Below are 18762 nucleotides of genomic sequence, written 5' to 3' on the forward strand. Positions count from 1 at the left end.
GCGACCCGAATCGCGGCAAATGGTGATGTGGTACTACTCTAATGTGAAAATTGCTAGTACGTGAACTTCTTAAGAATGTCGCGGCAACTTTTCCGGCAAGCAAGTAGTCAATGTAACTCGATGGAATGAATTTTGAAAGTTATTTTTTTTTTTCAGTCGGAAGAATTTTGAAAGTTATGAAACTTAAATATGACCGAATGTGTATGGATCCGTGTATCAATCAGGATTTGGAACACTATGTAGGGAAGAAAAATGTGTTGAGATTCGATGACTAACCCGGATATGAAAGCAAGTTAGATTTTTCTTTCCGAATTTTTATAATCATTTTTTTTCATATTATATCTCCCGTGATATTCGGTATTTTACCAAACAAATATAATAAATAACAAAGCCGTCCATATTTCTTATCTCATTTTATCTCATCGTATTCTTATTCTTGCCCTTGTAATTGGATGCATCCTGAAAATTATGCCGATAAAAGAAAATTGTCACGAAAATCGAAAAAAAAATTAGAATGTTATTGCTCCGTTACCTCCATTATTTTTCCCCTATAAAAGTGAAATGACTGAAGTCATATTTACGGTGGAAATTGGCTATTGTGAAACGGATGGATGGATGGAATCGGATTTGAATCGAATTGAATATGGTCCGATTCATATTAATTTATTTAATCGATTTTAATTTATTTTAACGTAGGACAAATCTAACCGCCTGTGCCCGATCCCAACCCATCCCGCGGAAAGGAAACTTCCATTTTCAGACCTCAGTCCGAGCTAGTAACAGTGATCGCACCGTATCGCCCTCGTCTTCCTCTTCGCGTTCTTCTCTGCGTTCCTCGAGAAATTCGCAATCGCAATCCGCAAATGGCGAGGAAATTCTTCGTCGGCGGCAACTGGAAATGCGTACGTTCACCACCGATGCTCTCCACTTTCTGTGCTGGAGTAAACTGAGATGCGTCTTTTAAGTTCATGCACGAATGATTCGTTCCTAAGACTGATCGCGCTACGTACTGTTTCCGTGAGTTCGATTGCGCGGCTCTCCACCGCGCGATCGATCGATTTGTCCATCTGCCTGTGTTGTCGTGCGTTGTCCGATCTTAGGTTGATTTTAGAACTGCGGACGGCTGATTTGTGTTTGCTGTTCCTGTTTCGACTTCGGTGCATGCTGGGTTTTGATTTGCTGCAGAATGGGACGAGCGACGATGTGAAGAAGATCGTTAGTATGTTGAACGAAGCCGAAGTTCCTCCCGAAGATGTCGTGGGTGAGATGCTTTTCGGCCCCTCTGTTGTATTTGGAGTTCCTGTTTGGTTGGTGTGACAGACACTCTACCTACCTTCACGTTTTCATGTGATGGGCATCTGCATGAGATTGCAAGCATGTGATCTTAGCTTCAGTCTTGCTTGGGTTGTCCTTTTAGTCATTGCTGTGTAGATAAGTTTCTTGTGGTGAAGAAGCTTTATGATTTGTAATTACAGAGGTGGTGGTGAGCCCTCCATATGTATTTCTTCCTCTGGTCAAAAGTCTACTGAGATCTGATTTTGGGGTTGCGGCACAAAACTGTTGGGTCCGAAAAGGCGGGGCCTTCACCGGAGAGATCAGGTAATCCAGTTCTTCTAGGCTCTTAGAGCTACCGATGTGCCTCTATAGTTTACCATCTTTTTGTACTTCGTGAAATCTAACTGATTATCTAGAGTTTGCTTGACCATGCAAAATAGTATTCACTTTCCTATGACGTCTCATTCTGAATACAACTCTTGAATTTTGAACTTGTATTTTTTGACCTGACTGTAAGGCTTAAATCCTTTCCACTTTCTGACCAAAAAAAAAAAAAAATTCCGTTCCACTTTTTTCATATTTCAGATTTTCGGCATTTAGTTCAGTTACCACTTACCAGCAGCTCTTTATATACTAGACCAAACTCCCTGGTTCAATAATTCCCCTCCCAAATTCTTCTCTTTTATTTTTTTTGACATAATCTCTTTCATGCTGAAATTCTTTCATCTTTTCTCAATGCTTGATGACTTCTTTTCAAATCCCATCTCTCTCTCTCGGTCTCTCTCTGTCTCTTTGTGGCTTTAATCTGTTAATTCAGTTATCAGAATTCTTTCCAAACTCGCTGGTTCCATCAGTTGGACCAGGAACCAATCTGTTCTCTGGTTAGGTTGCTGAAGTGGATTGCTTAACTGGCTGACTCTTTTGGACTGCAAACTTTGGTTATTTGACTGGTTTTATGACCTCTCGAGTTTTCAAAGTAGTGCTTGTCAGAGATCTGTTAAAGTTCTAAAATTTGAGAAGTTTTATATTCGTTTATGTGCTCTTCCAAATTGAACCATGTTAATCAAATGAAAGACTGAAAAAACTTAGAATACCCCTAAAAGAGCTTTTCGGAGAGCAGTAATAGCAGCTCAGGGATAAATGGTGTAATGGTTTGCCATACTAACAAACAGATGCAACTGTCCTTCTGAATGACAGTTGAGTCTTTTCTATATAGACGGTATTCTTGCAGTTTTCTATTTTGGATATCGGTGTAAACTGTAAAGTGTATTGCATATAGGAAAATATGAAGTATGCTAAGCAGTAAGCTCCACATGTCTCAAAAGTGGCCGAACCTTTCAAGGTTTTAACTGATCTTTAGCTGCATTTTGCCATGTTGGAGTTGTATACGTTGCGAAAATTGTCCAGATTGTTAGTGTAGTTAATCCAGGACTTTAAAACCTTCTCAGCACTCCATATAGCAAAAGGCTAGTCATAGAGTCCCATATTGTGGTTACTACCTCTGAGTTATGATCAAACCGGTGAAGTTAATCGTGTTTGCTATTTTTCCTGGTTCTCACTGTTGACTGCTGCCAGAGAATTGACATGATTGGATCGGTCAATCCCAATCTCAATGGCAATTGCATTTTTACTAATGGTTTAGTCTTCTTTTGTTTTTGCTAGTCCACTTCCTGTTTTCAACTTCAACACTAATGTGATACTGAGGTTTATGTATGCAGTGCTGGAATGCTTGTCAACTTGAACATCCCTTGGGTCATCCTCGGTCATTCTGAAAGGAGACTTCTTTTGAACGAGTCGAATGAGGTTTTCGACTAGACAACGTCACAGACTCCCTCTTAATTACTAGTCCTTCAAGTATCTCCATTCATTTAATTGCCTCTTCTCTTCATCCGTCATTTAAGAACTCATAGGTATTGCACTTGGAATATCCAATTGATGTGTTTATCTCTGCAGTTTGTTGGTGACAAAGTCGCTTATGCGCTATCTCAAGGCTTGAAAGTGATTGCCTGTGTTGGGGAGACTCTCGAGCAGCGGGAATCAGGGTCTACAATGGCTGTTGTTGCTGCACAGACAAAATCAATTGCAGGTACTTCTGTCCGACCAAGCCATTTCCTTAATACAGGAATATGGATTTTGAACAGATCTCTCTGTGTTAATTCAATTTCAGGATCATCAATGTACGTGTACATGGTTCTCCTAGTCAGGATAGTTTTCTTTTGTTTAAACTTAATTTGAAAATGCATGACCTGTTTTGGGGGTTTTGCAGAGAGAGTTTCAAACTGGGATGACATTGTTTTAGCCTATGAACCTGTTTGGGCCATTGGGACTGGAAAGGTTGCAACTCCGGCTCAGGCTCAGGAGGTAAATCCAGTGCTCATTTGATACACCTTCTCTTGAAAACCCTCCATGAATCTACTTATTCTTGTAAAGTTGGCACTTCTCCAAATTAGCTCACACGTAGAAATCTTTTATGGTTGAATAATACATACACTGGTATGTCTGATTAGGTCTTGACTGTTCTTTCTAGAACATCGCATAGTATTATGATGTAAAGTACTTCTAGATTTCTTAATGGAAAAGGAATATTATATTTCCAAAATCAACAACATAGACATTGGTGGAATAGGCTTAAGACATGAAGAGAATTTGTGTTTCACCCATTGATTGGCAGGTGAATTCTTGTAGCTTGCCTGCCATTCTTTCTGTTGCTTTGATTTATCTGCGAATCCATGCATCAATCTGCGCAAAATCCAGGCGTAATGTTATCCCTTGTGATCCCTGTGATCCTGTCTACCCCTGTCATCTCATGTACTTGCACAATGTGCTAACTCTGGGTTTTTTTATGATCTAACATTTGCTATAGTAGCTGAATAACTTCTTATGTGTCAGGTCCATACAGAATTGAGAAAATGGCTACATGACAATACTGGTCCCGAAGTTGCTGCATCTGTCAGAATTATATATGGAGGTATCTTTCTAGGTTTCTGAAGCTAAGTGTTTCAGATTAATTGACTCTGGTCGTAAGCTGGAATTTCTACTGGTCTTTACTGGTTCTTCAGGGGGAAAAAAAAATGCTGGTTCTTTGGGATGTGCTTGTCTTATTTTATTCTATGTCAATGATGCCTTCTTTTCTCTCTCCTTTCTCTCATTTCCTTTGAAAAGAAACTTCTCAAATTCCTGTTGTCAGATCGGAGAAAGGAGGACAATAGTGGAGGAAGCTCCTTCCTATTATTACAATTCAGTAGTTCTGTTTTACCTAAATGCAATTTATTGTAGGTTCTGTTAATGGAAATAATTGCAAAGAATTGGCGGCCCAGCCAGATGTGGATGGATTTTTGGTAGGCGGTGCTTCCTTGAAGGTGATCCCGTCTTTTAGCACATTTTATCACCATTTGTTGTTGTTCTGTTCATATGGGCGCCTCATCTGTTCTTTCATGAATGTGATCAGCCGGAGTTCATCGACATCATCGAGGCTTCTACAGTGAAGAACAACTACTAGAGATCGAATCAGTAGCCCGTTCAGCCTAACCATTCGACGCATGCTTTCAGGAGATCATCCTTGTTGCATTTTTCCCCCTGTATCAGGAACCCGCATGGGGCTGCATAGTTTCTGTAACTCGATACTCTACTTTCCCGTGTTTTTTGACTGTCAGGATGACTAAACTTTCGGACCAAATAAGGGACTACATGAGATGACTGAATTGGTATTGGCTACCGATTCTCAGATTTCTTGTTGTGCGATCGACCATTGAATTCTCTTCCATGGCAACTTCATGAGAAAATGGGGCGGGTGGATATAACTGCTATGCGGATGCAACCATGCAAATGATGGTTTCGTGCTGTACTAGTTTGCCTAGGCATAAGGCTCAATGTATCCCTTGCTCAACGCGACGTATTTTGCCTTGTGGAAGACAAGGCTCCGATGCGTGCCTCAACACGTCAATAGTGCGTTTTATGCGTAGAAAAAGTGATTTCGCCGTGTCTATTGACCCCATATTTCCTGATTCAACTTCTGAATCGGTTACCTCCACTTCTGGAGTACATGCAGACGTACTTAGTATGTCTTTTTTCCGTCCTCTTAGTTATTTCATATGGAGATGACGTGGGAGTAAATTCATTTTTTTCATTTTGTTGTAGGGGATAAAAAAACTGCCCCGCTAATAAATTTAAAACTAAAATTCTCGATAATTAACTTGAAAGTGAGTCTTAAAGACAGAAAAGCCAAAATGCAAAGAGCAAATAAAGCACCCACTTCTTCAGGGTTTGCTTTGTCTTGCGGGATGAGCATCAACTCTCTTTGATTCTCTATCGTCTCTATTGGTAATATAAAAATATGAGGCCGGAGGCCGAATGCCAAGCCTAGCTCTCGTAGCTCAGTTGGTTAGAGCACCCGTTTAGTAAGCGGGAGGTCTTGAGTTCGACTCTCAACGAGAGCAGTTCCCTTTTTTTCGTCTTTTCTTTTTTAGCTCTTTGGGCGTCATTTAAACTCTTTTGGTCATATTGATTATACACAAATGGCATTTCGATCTTGTCTGGTACCGCCGCCACATCGGAAAAGAGAAGCCTGCTCTACGCATGCGTCATGTCCAGGCATTATGCACGACTTGCCCGATTCGGTTTCACCTATGTTTTCCATCAAGTGACCCCGGATCGTCCCGTTTTTCCAGGAAAGAGCCGAGGCAGGCGGTCGGAGGGCATCGCAGCATCGCGGTCCGCCATTTATGTCATCACCCTCCCCTCTGCATGCGCCATGCATTGGGACAAACAAAATAGACCGACGAACCATCCAAGAAAATACACAGAAACTTCGTTTCCAACAATCCCACGGGGACGACAGTGCGCTCCTGGATGTCTCTTATCTTATTCGACCGAGCGAAATAGATCATTTTATGTAATGCTTTTGGGGAAAAGCTTGGACGAACAGGAGGGGCGAAACTTCTTCGCCTTCGGCCGAAACCCCCCACTTTCGACATGCACGCGAGCCATGAAGAGGCTCTCTCGTCCACTTTCTGTGTTCATGTTGGACTCTGTTTAGATTGCTGATTTCCAAGGTTCCTTTTTCTTAGTCTTTAGCTATTTTTTCTCGAGTACATGAGCGCAAAAAAGGAAGAGGAGGAAGCTTCATTCTCCGTTTTCCTCCGATACCCAAGTTGAGCATATTAAGAACTATTTGGCACATGGGGACTACACTTAGCCGGGGAAAAGTATCGAAAAAGCTCCACATATATTATGCGGATGGCAATTCGGTCATAAAATTTTTAATCTAATCAATTTAGTCCTGAACATTTCGACGATTTGCCGTTGTAATCCTTTTCGACCAATTTTGGGCGGCAATCGCCGACGTGAACACTAGCCATCTTACGTAGCAACAATTGGAACCGACATTGACACTTTTGGCAAAATTTCCAAAAAAAAAAAAATCTGAATTTTCCCTATTTTTTTCTAATTTCCCTTCGCCGGTTGCTATGGCTTCGGTGATGCCGATGGAGGTCGGCCACGGGCGAGGGTCACCTTTGTCCGATCTGGCCTCAACAACCCTCACTAGTGTAGTAATCTCACCTGATCTGACGGAGGAAAATATGGGGAGAAAAAAAAGAACAAGGAAAAAATAAAAAATTCAAAAACCTTCCACGTCAATGCCGGCTATGCCATGGAAAATGGCGATAGTGACGGAACCACCACGCCAACGATTTTCAATCGGGTCGGCCGAAAAGACTAAGTTGGTATATCGTCAAAAGGTTTAAGACTAAATTGACTAAATTGAAAATTCAATATAATAAATTTAACACTATTTTGTTATCGACATGTGATAGACTTAGTTAATGAGAGCAGAATTTGGTCCTGTATGAATCAAATCATCGACAACATGATGAATAAATAACTTGAAAAAACCGATAAAAAGTGAAGTAAATTATCTTGGATGCAACTGTTGAAGAAGTAACCGTCAACAAAATGAAGTCGAAGAAACTGTCAATGGAGTGGAGTCGGAGAAAATATTAACCTAACCATCAACGTATGTAGTAGAGTCGAAGAAACCGTCAATGTAGTGGGGTCGCAGAAACCGTTCGGTAATTGTTTGTAATATATGTTTCCAGCTTCTTTTTATAACCTCTATTTGTGACTTCCCTTTGTAACCTCTGTTTATAAACCCCCTTTGTAACCTTCGTCGACAACCGTCGATTATAGGCTTTAAATAGCCGTATTGTACTCTTCGGATGCACTTGAACAAATCGATCGATTTTACTAATTCTATCTTTGTTTTCCTATACTGCATTTTATTTTCCTTAACTGTAACTTTCAGATTCGCGTCACCGATTAAATTTCAGCATGTGTCTCTATCCTAGGTGCTACATCGTCGCTTAAAATTCTAGCATAATATCATTACGTAGTCAAGCTTTGTGGTCGATTGAATTTCGAGTGGGTCTGTCTACATTTGGTTCGTCAGCAACGCTTGTGCTTTTTAATCCTTGTCGTGAATTAAATTCCAGTAGGGTTTGTGTTTGTACAATACTATCGAAATTCAAGTTTTTGATTCTCTTGTTTGCCTGCATATCTCCTGTCCGGAGCCGGAACATGGACCTCATCCTCTTTAATTAAAAGCCGAAGAACGATTTCGATAAAAGATATTACGTCGCGGGAAACAATTTCCGGTGAAACACCCGCACACACGCATGGTCCACTTGGCAAACACATGATGGACATTCTCCACATTTTTCAGTCAACTACAATCCTTTCAAGTTAGTCGAACCTTGAACCTTAAGCAGATAACACCATTCCAATTCCAAATATAGATCACCAAATCGCTACTTCTCAAATCATATGATTAATAGGGTCATCGAGACGTACACATATCGAAAGTTTATATCAAACCCTAGAGCGACACTATCATAATCACTATCATAATCATAAGCTGCGGGCTACAATGTGTTTGTGCAGCCGCTTCAGCTACTTTTCTATGCCTCACTCACCTTACAATACTTGTCATCTTTAACACAATAGTAGTTGAAACTATGACAGTCTCGGACCCTAATTAAGGAAGATGACCCTCGGTCAACGCCGGAAGTCAAACCCTGAAGTTCTTGCCCGTGAAGGTTTGGCCGAACTGCCAGCCGGCGGGGACGATGTTCCAGGATGTGGAGGTGCGGCGGTCGCTGCCCGTGACCCGGAAGGAGAGTGACTGGCCAACAAGGACGGCGTCAGATTGCCAGTTCTGGCCCCAGTTGCGGCTCATGCTCATCCACCCGGTGCGCGAGCCCTTGACGCTCGCCCTCACGATGTCCCCCGCGCCTGCCACGTTGGAGATCAGCACCAGGTTGAAGTACCGGAAGCCGTTGATCGTGAACCTGATGCCGCCCTGCTTCCGGCACGGCACCCTGCGGTAATTACGGGAGCAAAAATAATGGAAGGGTGAGGAAGTAAATTTCCATATGGGCTCAAGCTGGGACAATGAGCAGGCAAGAGCGACCACATTCGAGAGCGTCGAAACGACGACGCAGGAGGAACGACAGTTATAACTAACCGTTACTAAAAACCGAAATGCAAATTTGGATGTGCGTTGGCGGATAATAAATGTGGAAACATAGAAATTCCTCCGGATTATCTGACAAGAGCAGGGAATACAAAGGAAGGCCCACAAATGGAATCTTTACCCAGTTGCTCTGTTTAGTAGCCGAGTCACGAAGAAGGGGAAAATCATATTCAGAATGGGCCCTTTACCTGCGGTGCGCGACGGGGACGATCCCGGCGCGGTACTCGGCGATCTTGAGGAACACAGGCATGGCGAGGTCGAAGTGGGGGCGGGGAGGGTTGCACCACCCGCCGTTGTCGCTGGGGAGTGCGTAGTTCGGGGGGCAAAAGTTGGTGGCCGTTACGAATATGGAATCGCCACCCGAGTGGCACCACCGTGGGTCGTCGGCGCACTTGATCTCGAAGCACGCGCCACAGCTGAGCCCGTTGTTGAAGAGCGCGGTGCTCAGCGCCGCCGTGTTCACGCCGTACCCCTGGCTGTAGAGGTTGCCGTAGCCACAGGCTCCGCCTGTAAATTCGTAAAGGAGAGAGCATCAGTACAAAGTATCAGATTCCATTCGATGGGTGAATTGAGACTGCTGCTGTCTGTGACTCTGCAGTCTATGAATTGTTCGTTGATTTCACGTCCAGTAGAGAGGAGATTCGATGGTAACTGAAAAGATTCGAACGCGAAGTAGGATTTGGATGAGGGTCGTCACACATTGTGATGGAAGGATCAAGCAGGCAACCACTAGTTAAAGTTCCTAGAATCTGTACTGTTAGCAAGTTCCTTGGTCAATTCTTTACTTGATGAAAGCGACAGTAGGTCAATCAGCTAATCCTGTTTAACATTCCCTTGACGAGATTGGCTAATTCATAGTTCTTTTTTGAAGGTTGGAACTGGGGGAGGCGGGCTCTGCTAAGTTGTGTGAGAGGTAATTTTGGCACTAATGGGTGAAAACAGGGGAATAAGAACAAACTAGGTGCATATTACGAAGGCACGAGAGTAAGCGTTGGATGAGCAGAAAATGAAGAAGTACCCATGGTGCCGGAGGCATCCGCGCCGCCGTAGAAGGTGGCGTGAGCGCTCTGCCACGGCCCTCCGGCGTAGACGCCAGGTATTCTTGCTTCAACCATCCATGTGGTGGACAGCATGATACCGAGAACTGCAAGAGCCAGAGCCATCACTCTAGCCGAAGCCATTGTCTCTGCTCTAAGATGCTAATGAAGCTGGACTTGGAGAGAGAGAGAGAGAGAGGGTGTGGCGATGAGGAGACTTCACCCTGCCAAGCCATGCTTATAAAGAGGATAAAAACAGGGGACGGGCAGAGGAATTTCCTCCAAGATCTTTGGCCCACCCCAGTTGTCTTATCGTACCTTGTGTTCTGCACATGAAAACTCCAAAATAAAGTGTAGACTCATGTGAACGGAATACGATGCAAATTTTCCGGACTTCTCGGTTGGCACGAAGTGTTAACTGCTCTTCCTCAATCATCTTTTTAAGGTTGCTACGTAGGCGATTGCCAATTAAAAAGCTAGCGATTTTGAATAAGTTTTGCTCCCCGCACCACCATTTTGTGATGAGCTCCTAGCTAATTGATTAGTCGGCTCTTTGAGTTTACCCGGGTCATCCCTAATTCGATGAGTCCGAAGGCAATGCGGGTTCGTTTGGGCAAGGGCGGTTAACTAGAGTCGAGCTTGGGGCAACATTTTAATATGACCCCAACGTACATGCGAACCCTCCGCTTCGGCCAATCACAACCGAAATTATTTCGAGCAAAAAGCGCATTTCTACCTATGAGAAGCAACAACCAGAAAAGGAAAAGATACAAAAGGTGATGATTATAAGTGCAAGGACACAGTTGGCTTTGCTTCAATCCGAAGTTGAGGCGTGAATAGTGCTTCTGATGCGGTTTAGTGACATTTTGGGTGGTCCATTAGGTTTTTGCTGTGCAAATGTGGTCGGTCCAATCTATTATCACATGGTCATATGTCGGTTTCGGAGTTAAAAGTCTAATATCTTGGATTAGTAATTAATTAGGTTGCTAATTGGGTTATTGCCCATCACCATACTTTTTTTTTGGGGGGGGGATGATGATCTGAGGTATTTTCCTCCTGAAGACTCTGTATTGATGTGCCTCCAATAAAGTATTGTCGGTGGGAAAAAAAAAAGAGGATATTGTTCAATATTCATAGGTAAAAAAAAAATTAGAGATTACGATATCAAAAAAAAAAAAAATTTAGAGCAATTAGAATGCAAATAACCTTGATATTAGCTGGCAGATGAGGATGGCTAAATTAGTGGTGTAAGTGATATTCGAAGAACTGTGAATTGAAATCAATTTGGCACTATGGTGTAAGAGTTTTTCTAACGTGGGCTTACATTAATTGAAATTGATATTTACCGTTTAACAAGGTTTGTCTAATAAGGTAGAATATATAAATTTTTAATAGTTTCATATGAAACTTGCTAATGTGGGTCGAATTGAGCCCACCCCATAATAAGAGCGCCCATGGCTGAAAACTCTATAAATATGACTCAAGTCCATTTTCTAATCCTCTAACGCATAAAAGTACTCACATAAAGGAAGAACGCATTCGTTTTTTTTTTTTTTTCTCATTATGCTAGTGTTCAGGTGAGGGGATAGATTGGAAGCACTCGAGTTACGAATCGTCGCCGTTTCGCATCAAGCCGGATAAATTCCCAATCAGGTGCGCCAATCCTCCGATCATGTACTATTTTGTGTTTCTGATTCTGATTATGGTGATCTTGGGGTGTACCACATTGGTGGACCTACGTGAGGTACTTAAGTTAATTGTTTGATACCAAATGCCTATAGTGAGTTGCGACCGACTTGAAGAGAGTTTCACCTAATCTGTCAACAAAAGTTAAAAATAACTTTGGTTAAGTTGGCAAAAAGGTAGTACAACCAAACTGAATCTTGGATTTTTGAACTCAGAATAATGGAATAAGAACTTTTGAATTGCTAATTGCGAATATGGTCAAACTTTACTTGAGAATAGGAAAAATACATCCCCTTAGTCCTCTATTCCAATTCTTAAATTAGGTGAAGAATTTGTTTATTTTTCAGATTTCAGTGGCTGCTAATACAAGTTTTCGCTTTATTTAGTTCGGCGGAAGCACTTTTAGCGGTTGATTCGATTAGTCAAAAGTATCCAAAGCCCTTTAAGGCCAGGAAAGATAAGTAGGTTTTTTTGGTCCTTTACAAGGGCAAGAAGACAAAAGAGTCGTGTTGGGAGACGCGGCAGAAACCCGATATCTCGACTTGAGGAGATCGCCGAGAAGGAACTCAAATCCGAACCTTCGAGCAATGCCCATTTTGATCCACCTTCACTCGAAAATTTTTAAACCGACGAGTCACAGGCCGGCCTACCATTTTACTTTGCGCCACACCTCCAATTCGAGACCTCCGCCCCTCCCCCCTCACATTCTCGCAAGTGTACTTACAGAAGTTGCTTTGAGCGAACTTTGCCATGGACCTTAAGATCAGCGATTAGTGTTTTTTTTTTTTTCAGTGAAGAATCAATTCCTAATAGAAGTGCCAAGAAAAAATACACGATCTATCTAGTTTCATGAACTTGTGAGATTTCTTGACCGTCCGAAGAACATGATCATGCTTGTCCCTAGTCATGCGAAGAACATCGTCCGATTCCACATCATTGCTCCAACTAATCGATCGGAAAGCGCAATTAAGTTCAAGCCAGCCCATGTGTTCATCACCTTTATCAGGCTCACCATCATTCTTAGGTCAAAATCCCTGTGAATTTAATCCCCGGTAACAGTTTCTTAATCATCCAAATGCCTGCTTTTTATATCAAATTCATGTGAATCGATGCTACTGGTTTCTCATTGGGTAGTTAAGTTCAGTTTCAGTTTTGTCTGTTGGCTCCAAATTGTGCCCGTGGACGTATGGGGATAGAACAGCTTAAAAGTGTAAAAAGGGTTGTGGGCATGATTAGGGTTCGAGTGCTGAAAATGGCAAAACCATGTGACCTTCCATCATTCGAGGAGAATCTGCCCCTTCTCAAGTTTTAACCCCTATCATGATCATGTATCAATATGTCTTTGTCAATATATAGCCAAAGAAAGAATTATCATTACATGCCGTAATTTTACACGGTATGAGAGAAAATTATCCAAAAAAAATCCTAAATTTATTACACTTTTGTCAATTCAATCATACATCTTATAATTTTGCCAATTGAATCTATTGCTGATGTGAATGCCAGTAGTCCCACGGGGCATGGTTGATGCTGACGTGGACCAATGTATAATGCTATTGTGATACTTTTAGTTATTTTATTTTACTTTTGTTTTTCCTTTTTCCTTCTTCTTTCTCTTTTTTTTCTTGATTATTCTTTATTGTGGCGGACGAGGGTCGACGACCCTCACCTAGTGGCCGACGAGGGCCGGACGACCCTCGCCAGCCACAGTAAAGATAAACTAACAAAATAAGAGAAAGAGGAAAAAGAAAAGAAAATAAGATAAAAAAAATCAAAAAAATTAAAATATTACTAAGAAATTACCTACGTCGGCGCCGTCTATGCCATATAGGATCTACGTCGGTAATTTCGGACCAAAACTAACTAGATAGACTCAATTGAAAAAATATGATAATGCATATGACTCAATTGACAAAATTAAAAAGTTTAGAATTGAATTGACAATAATACAATATGATTAGGACTTTCTAGAGAATAATCCTCATAGTTAGGGATTACTTTAGCACGGTATTCGATTTGTAAAGGCGTTGTAAGATTGGGAGGATCACTCTTACGCTCTCGTTTTTGGCCGACTACGACAAAAAGACCTCTTCGCGAATTTTTTTTTTTTTTTCAGAATCGAAAGCTCGTTCGAATACAACGTCAAGTTGGAACCGCGAAAACCGGTTAAGACAGGAAATTACAAACTCAAATGTTGGAACGAGGGACTGCGGAGTCACATCGTGACGTCACCGGAATCCAAAGATCAAAACATTTTAAAAAAAAAAAGCAAACGGGCCGCCCTGGATTCCTCCGTCGTGCGGGCCTTCCTACGTTCAATGATCATAACCGACAGACGGTTTGGTTAGTTAACATGGGCCATGCTTGTTAACATTCAACTCATTTCATTTCATATGCACTGTTATTTCTCTTTTTACTTTTTTTTGGGCGCTCAAATTAAAAATTTCCAATTAAGTGATCCGACTGAAATCAGTCGATAATGAATGGTTTGACATTGCAATTAGGACAAAGCATCATTATGAGATTCATTATCATGTTCGTCAACCACCCTCGCACATCGGATGTTAACTGATTACTCGCGGATGACGTCACGATCAAATTGGCCTTAACCATCAATTTTTCTTTCTGGGTATTAGTTTTACGTTTCGGCATAGTAACCTCACGTTTCACTTGGACGGCGATGGTAAAAGTATCGCTCGTGTTGCTTGTGTACGGAATTTGTACGGGTTTTATAGACATGCAATCCTTCTCTATCTTATGATTTAGAAGTCGGAATTTTTTTACGGTACCCGTGTTTACAGTGAAGTTATTTGACGAAGGGATCAGAATCAGATGGTCCCAAAACATGCAAGAACTTGTATCGATGAAGCACTTTGTAGTTTGCATGCCTGCAAAACATTGTGCCCCCACAAATCTTTACGCAATCCCATCTTACATGATGTGTCTGCTGTCTGAAGCAAGCAAAGTAAAATGGAATCATATCATTTAGACAGTCTTTTCCTTTTCCCCATCATTGACACTCAAAAGGGTATCTCCTCCAGCAAATCTTGCCTTCCTAATTGGGACCTCTCAATTCAAAGAACTCTTTGGCCAAAAAACAACCAGACATCATCAGTCGAGGTAAAGAAAATTTTGCGTAGACGGCTTTATTCACCTTTGATTTGAAATTATAACTATTCATTCTGTCAAAGCTCGCATGGAATGCCTGTTTTCACTTATCCTCGCCATTCTGGCGTGAATATCAGACACGACGGTGCGATTCAGACGATCAGGATTGCAGTAAAATACAGATGTGGAGGTCCCCGAAGGACCCGAGCTGAAAGTTAATTCAGCTTTGGATTACAACTTCTGGTCATAACTTGGAACATGTGCCTCTTGGATTAGCTTCACTTGCTGAGCCAAAGAGTAATATGATCTGTTGAAGGACTATATGGTCTATATGGACTTTGTGATCTTGCCAATGACTCCGTGTTTACTAGATGATTTAAAGTATTCGTTATCTTCTTACTGCAAAAGTTTTCACTGAGTAAACTATTTTGAGACCAGAAAGATTTAACAGCAGCAACCAGATGTATGCCTAGCTCAAACGTGACTCTTGCTATGAACAGGTCTTGCGCTATCCAAGAGCAAATGGCTCTGTCCTATCTTCACTTCCGTGTAAGAAAAGACTAAATGGAGTGTCCTCTCATTAGCTAAAACTGGGATTCCTAAGAGTCCAATTGCATCATTGCGCTTCCAAGTCGAAGCAAGCATGTGATTCATTCACCAGTTCACCTCATAAGACCAAGGGTTGAGTACTAATTTGCCCGTGCTTTGAGCTAATCGAATGGCTCTGAGCTAAGTCAAAATCAGTTCTAGTGAATCAACTCTTTCTTCTCTTTTCTATTTTTTTTTTGTTTTTTTTTCCTTGTTTTTTGTTTTGATGAAGGGATGCGAGACAATGTTCTCTGTTGATGCAGAGTTGAATTATGTACAGAAAGGAATATTGCTCACGCAAAGCTCCTGTACCTGTTCATGTGAGTCGATGTTAACTGCATAACTGGTTGCATAAGCTCTGGATCAGGGAAGGATCATCATCCGACAATACGTAAACGTTGCTTTTCCCATTGCTCAGGCATGTCAAGTCAAGTACATTCCCAGTTTGGTTCATCTGCAGAAGTGACATTCGTGAGTTAAGAAGACAGGTATTAAATACCAGAACGAAATGAGGAATTCCACAGTTCTATCATTCAAAAGTTGCTAAAATTGCAGAAAAACTCTCCCTCTAAGCTCTGGGGTCACACCTTGCAGCTAAATAAATGGAAGGGCACACTGACTAGCCAGTTTCTCAAAGAAACCCTCATAACAGTCATGAATCTATCGATCTTTTCTAGTAAGGTCTGACTTCCATGGACTTCTAGAGAAGTACCTTCCTTGGAACCAAAATGTATACTCCTATGGGCATGTTTTCCTCGTCACAGCTTCACTTTAATTTTCCATAGCAAGCAGATACATGCCAACTTTTTTCTTTTGTTTCTAGTTTTCGATTATCAAAGGAGGAAATCACTTCCGCTGCCGTAGATAATACTAGAGAAAAATGTTGGAGGTAGGCAAACGGATCGGTTGGTTTAAAGTGCACAACAGAGGGATCAATTACCATGCAGGATACTAGTTGCGACTTGCAGCTCCATTTCGAGGTGGGGAAGCAGCTCAAATAATGACACCACGAGCAGTATTTATTTGCATTAACTCCACGGAAGAGTATCACCAGGCCAACCGTAAACCTGTCAAGACAATATGCCCCTAATGCCCATATTCGTAATCCTACAGTCCTCAGATCTGTAGAAGGAGAGTGTCAAATGCGACAGAAGCTGAGAATGATCGAAACATAATGAACTCACCCGGAGATCAGTAGAATCACGGAAACCACCCATAACACATACTGATACATCGTGTGCTTTTGCTTAAGCGAAGTGGTTGCATATCCAGGAAGAGCATTTCTTTGGCTAACCCACCCGAACTGGGGCCGAACAAAAAACACGAAGCCAAGAAGAAAACCAGAAAGAAATCCCCCAAGATGTGCAAAGTTGTCCACGTGAGGCAGAATGCCCATCGCAAGATTTATTATAATGACGACGACGAGAGTTAACAGTGTTGCTAACTGCCCATACAGACAAAAACATTCTAGATGGTCAAGAGGCACATTAAAAGAAATTCAAAAGGCTGAAGGTTCTAATGAAGGCCGTTTTCAGTTCTTTACATGTACCTTGTTTGCGTATATTGTCCAGTTTGTAATGAGTTCGGAAAGCATGCTCCCTAGCAAACCGAAAAGGGCACCCGATGCACCAACCGAGATACTAGATTGGATGAATAGGGCTGATAACAAACTCCCACCAAAGCCAGATATAACATACAGTATCCCGATTCGGGCTGAAAAGTTGGAAGAAAAACTACAAGTTAATTTTTCAAAAGCTGTAATACTTCATAATAACAGGAGCTGAATATTTCCATGGAAGCATCAGTGGGAGCCTATCCACTTGGGTTTGTGTCAGAATCTCAAACAGATGGAGCCTTTCAAGGTAAAATTGATGATGCATTACGAAGTTGCAGCAAAATCATCTGCTAGAGTAAAGAACATTGATGCATACCAAAACCAAATTCCTGTTCAAGTCGGATCCCTATGAAATATAGACTCAACATATTTGCCAGCACATGGAAAACCCCAGCATGCAACCATATGCAGGTAAATAGGCGCCAAGCCTGGTGCTTCCGAACCACGTCAGCAACTTGTAAAGCGCCCATCTTGTATAACCTGTACAGGAAAACAGCAGATGACATAATCTTGTTCTATGAAAAATTTCCCTAAGCCATAACTCTGCTATCTGGCACGCCAAATTGCATGTTAAGATGGGCTGAACACATAATGTAAATCTCCAAGAGTTAAGAGTTCTACTTTAGATATTAACATTAGATCACGTTTTAACACATGCAAAACAACTCGGACATAGCTCTCAATACACCATTCAGAATTAAATGACTGCTAAGCATTCTCTTGCTTAGACATGTCTTGCTAAGGACTGCAGAAATACTATGCCCAGCTCCATAATGTTAAGCAACATTTATAAGTCTCATCCCTTCTCTGTCTTGCTGCTCTCTTTTCTCCTTTTTTGGGGGGTTCAAGTTTGTCCAATGGCCTTTATTCAGATCATCCATGAACAAGATGATTAAATCAAACTCAGCTACTTAGTTCCAATTCAAATCAAGAAATTTCTGGTTACTACACGAGATTTCTATTACACAACCACCTTTTACTACAATCCCCTCTAGAACTTGAGGTTCCATTACTGTTCACCTTCTGCCTTCAGGACCCTATTTAATTTGAAACAAGTACGTGGAAATGCATACGGAACATTAACTATAGTATAGCCTCAGAAAAGTTACTGCATCTCCGGCTCCTCTCTCCGCTAATAATTGACCTCACGAGCTTCCGCATTTACCATTATGCATCTCGAATCACAATGACTTGGAATTCTGGGTATAGATCTCTCCCTTCTCGCAGCTTAGAATCCCATTCCCACAAGGATCATGTAAACTAAACACCAATGGAGCACAAACTCATACAAAGTCATCCGCTACAAGGATCATTATGAAAAACCCTATACAGCATCCACAAGTCCATGTCCTTTCCATCTGCAGACACATCTAAACATTGCATTCCACACACCATGCCATGCATTAATCCCATACACATGCTAGAGATGACGCAAAAACAGAGAGAGAACAGAGAGAGGAGGAAGACTCACGTATCTGATGAAGGCCCAAGCAGAGGATTCTCCTTGAACGTTTGAAAAGAGAACCTCCCCAGAAACCTGGCGATGCAAAAGCCGGATTTCCTGGGACAATCGTTCACGTACATGGTCACCACGAACATCACCACGTTGGCCACCACGAACGATAGTACCAGCCACGGGACCCACCGCCCGAACGGCCTGACCTCGCCGAACGCTTGGTCCTCCGCCACCGCCACCACCCTCCCGTCCCCGCTTCGCCCGTGCACAGTGATGGGCACCTCCGGCGAAGAATCCTTTCCCTTCATTGCGACTTTTTTGGTCGAAAATGCGTTAGCTTGTCGTCGGCATACTGGGATTTGTGGGGACACAATTCAATCTCGAACGCAACTTGGGTCGGAAAGGAATTATTAAAAAGGGGAGATTTTTTTTCTGGTTTGGATTGGGTTGGAGGGAAACTATTCTTGTC

General features: G+C 41.9%; 3 protein-coding genes and 1 non-coding gene across 4 annotated transcripts; 2 read left to right on the forward strand and 2 right to left on the reverse strand.

Moving 5' to 3' along the window:
* Positions 1 to 738: 738 nt before the first annotated feature.
* Positions 739 to 4998, forward strand: LOC115736638 (triosephosphate isomerase, cytosolic). Its single transcript, XM_030668432.2, has 9 exons — positions 739 to 902; positions 1186 to 1261; positions 1476 to 1599; positions 2994 to 3078; positions 3229 to 3361; positions 3542 to 3636; positions 4165 to 4243; positions 4552 to 4634; positions 4724 to 4998. Exons 1-9 carry the CDS (start codon positions 864 to 866, stop codon positions 4772 to 4774), a joined length of 765 nt encoding a protein of 254 aa, XP_030524292.1. The 5' UTR covers positions 739 to 863; the 3' UTR covers positions 4775 to 4998.
* A 639-nt stretch (positions 4999 to 5637) lies between these two features.
* On the forward strand, positions 5638 to 5711 carry TRNAT-AGU. Its single transcript has one exon. It is a non-coding gene; the product is annotated as a tRNA-Thr (tRNA).
* A 2320-nt stretch (positions 5712 to 8031) lies between these two features.
* Positions 8032 to 10035, reverse strand: LOC115736635 (expansin-A4). Its single transcript, XM_030668429.2, has 3 exons — positions 9822 to 10035; positions 8992 to 9310; positions 8032 to 8648 (listed from the first exon to the last, which is right to left on the reverse strand). Exons 1-3 carry the CDS (start codon positions 9982 to 9984, stop codon positions 8339 to 8341), a joined length of 792 nt encoding a protein of 263 aa, XP_030524289.1. The 5' UTR covers positions 9985 to 10035; the 3' UTR covers positions 8032 to 8338.
* Positions 10036 to 15262: 5227 nt separating this feature from the next.
* Positions 15263 to 18762, reverse strand: LOC115736632 (RHOMBOID-like protein 1). Its single transcript, XM_030668420.2, has 6 exons — positions 18309 to 18762; positions 17154 to 17317; positions 16772 to 16935; positions 16407 to 16666; positions 16163 to 16289; positions 15263 to 15676 (listed from the first exon to the last, which is right to left on the reverse strand). The coding sequence occupies exons 1-6, from the start codon at positions 18599 to 18601 to the stop codon at positions 15554 to 15556; spliced, it is 1131 nt and encodes a 376-aa protein (XP_030524280.1). The 5' UTR covers positions 18602 to 18762; the 3' UTR covers positions 15263 to 15553.

Source organism: Rhodamnia argentea, chromosome 8 (assembly GCF_020921035.1).
Source record: "Rhodamnia argentea isolate NSW1041297 chromosome 8, ASM2092103v1, whole genome shotgun sequence".
Taxonomy (NCBI): Eukaryota; Viridiplantae; Streptophyta; class Magnoliopsida; order Myrtales; family Myrtaceae; genus Rhodamnia; species Rhodamnia argentea.

Bases quoted from the DNA above. Each gene is read 5' to 3' on its own strand.
- LOC115736632 (XM_030668420.2), bottom strand. From the start codon at position 18,601: ATGAAGGGAAAGGATTCTTCGCCGGAGGTGCCCATCACTGTGCACGGG. The intron at 17,318-18,308 runs GTGAGTCTTCCT...TTTCCTGTACAG, and splicing joins CTTGGGCCTTCATCAGATAC to GTTATACAAGATGGGCGCTT. The intron at 16,936-17,153 runs GTATGCATCAAT...CCAACTTTTCAG, and splicing joins TGAACAGGAATTTGGTTTTG to CCCGAATCGGGATACTGTAT.
- LOC115736638 (XM_030668432.2), top strand. From the start codon at position 864: ATGGCGAGGAAATTCTTCGTCGGCGGCAACTGGAAATGC. The intron at 1,262-1,475 runs GTGAGATGCTTT...TTGTAATTACAG, and splicing joins TCCTCCCGAAGATGTCGTGG to AGGTGGTGGTGAGCCCTCCA. The intron at 3,362-3,541 runs GTACTTCTGTCC...GGGGTTTTGCAG, and splicing joins ACAGACAAAATCAATTGCAG to AGAGAGTTTCAAACTGGGAT.
- LOC115736635 (XM_030668429.2), bottom strand. From the start codon at position 9,984: ATGGCTTCGGCTAGAGTGATGGCTCTGGCTCTTGCAGTTCTCGGTATC. The intron at 9,311-9,821 runs GTACTTCTTCAT...ACGAATTTACAG, and splicing joins GGATGCCTCCGGCACCATGG to GCGGAGCCTGTGGCTACGGC. The intron at 8,649-8,991 runs GTAAAGGGCCCA...TAATTACCGCAG, and splicing joins GTCCCCGTCGCGCACCGCAG to GGTGCCGTGCCGGAAGCAGG.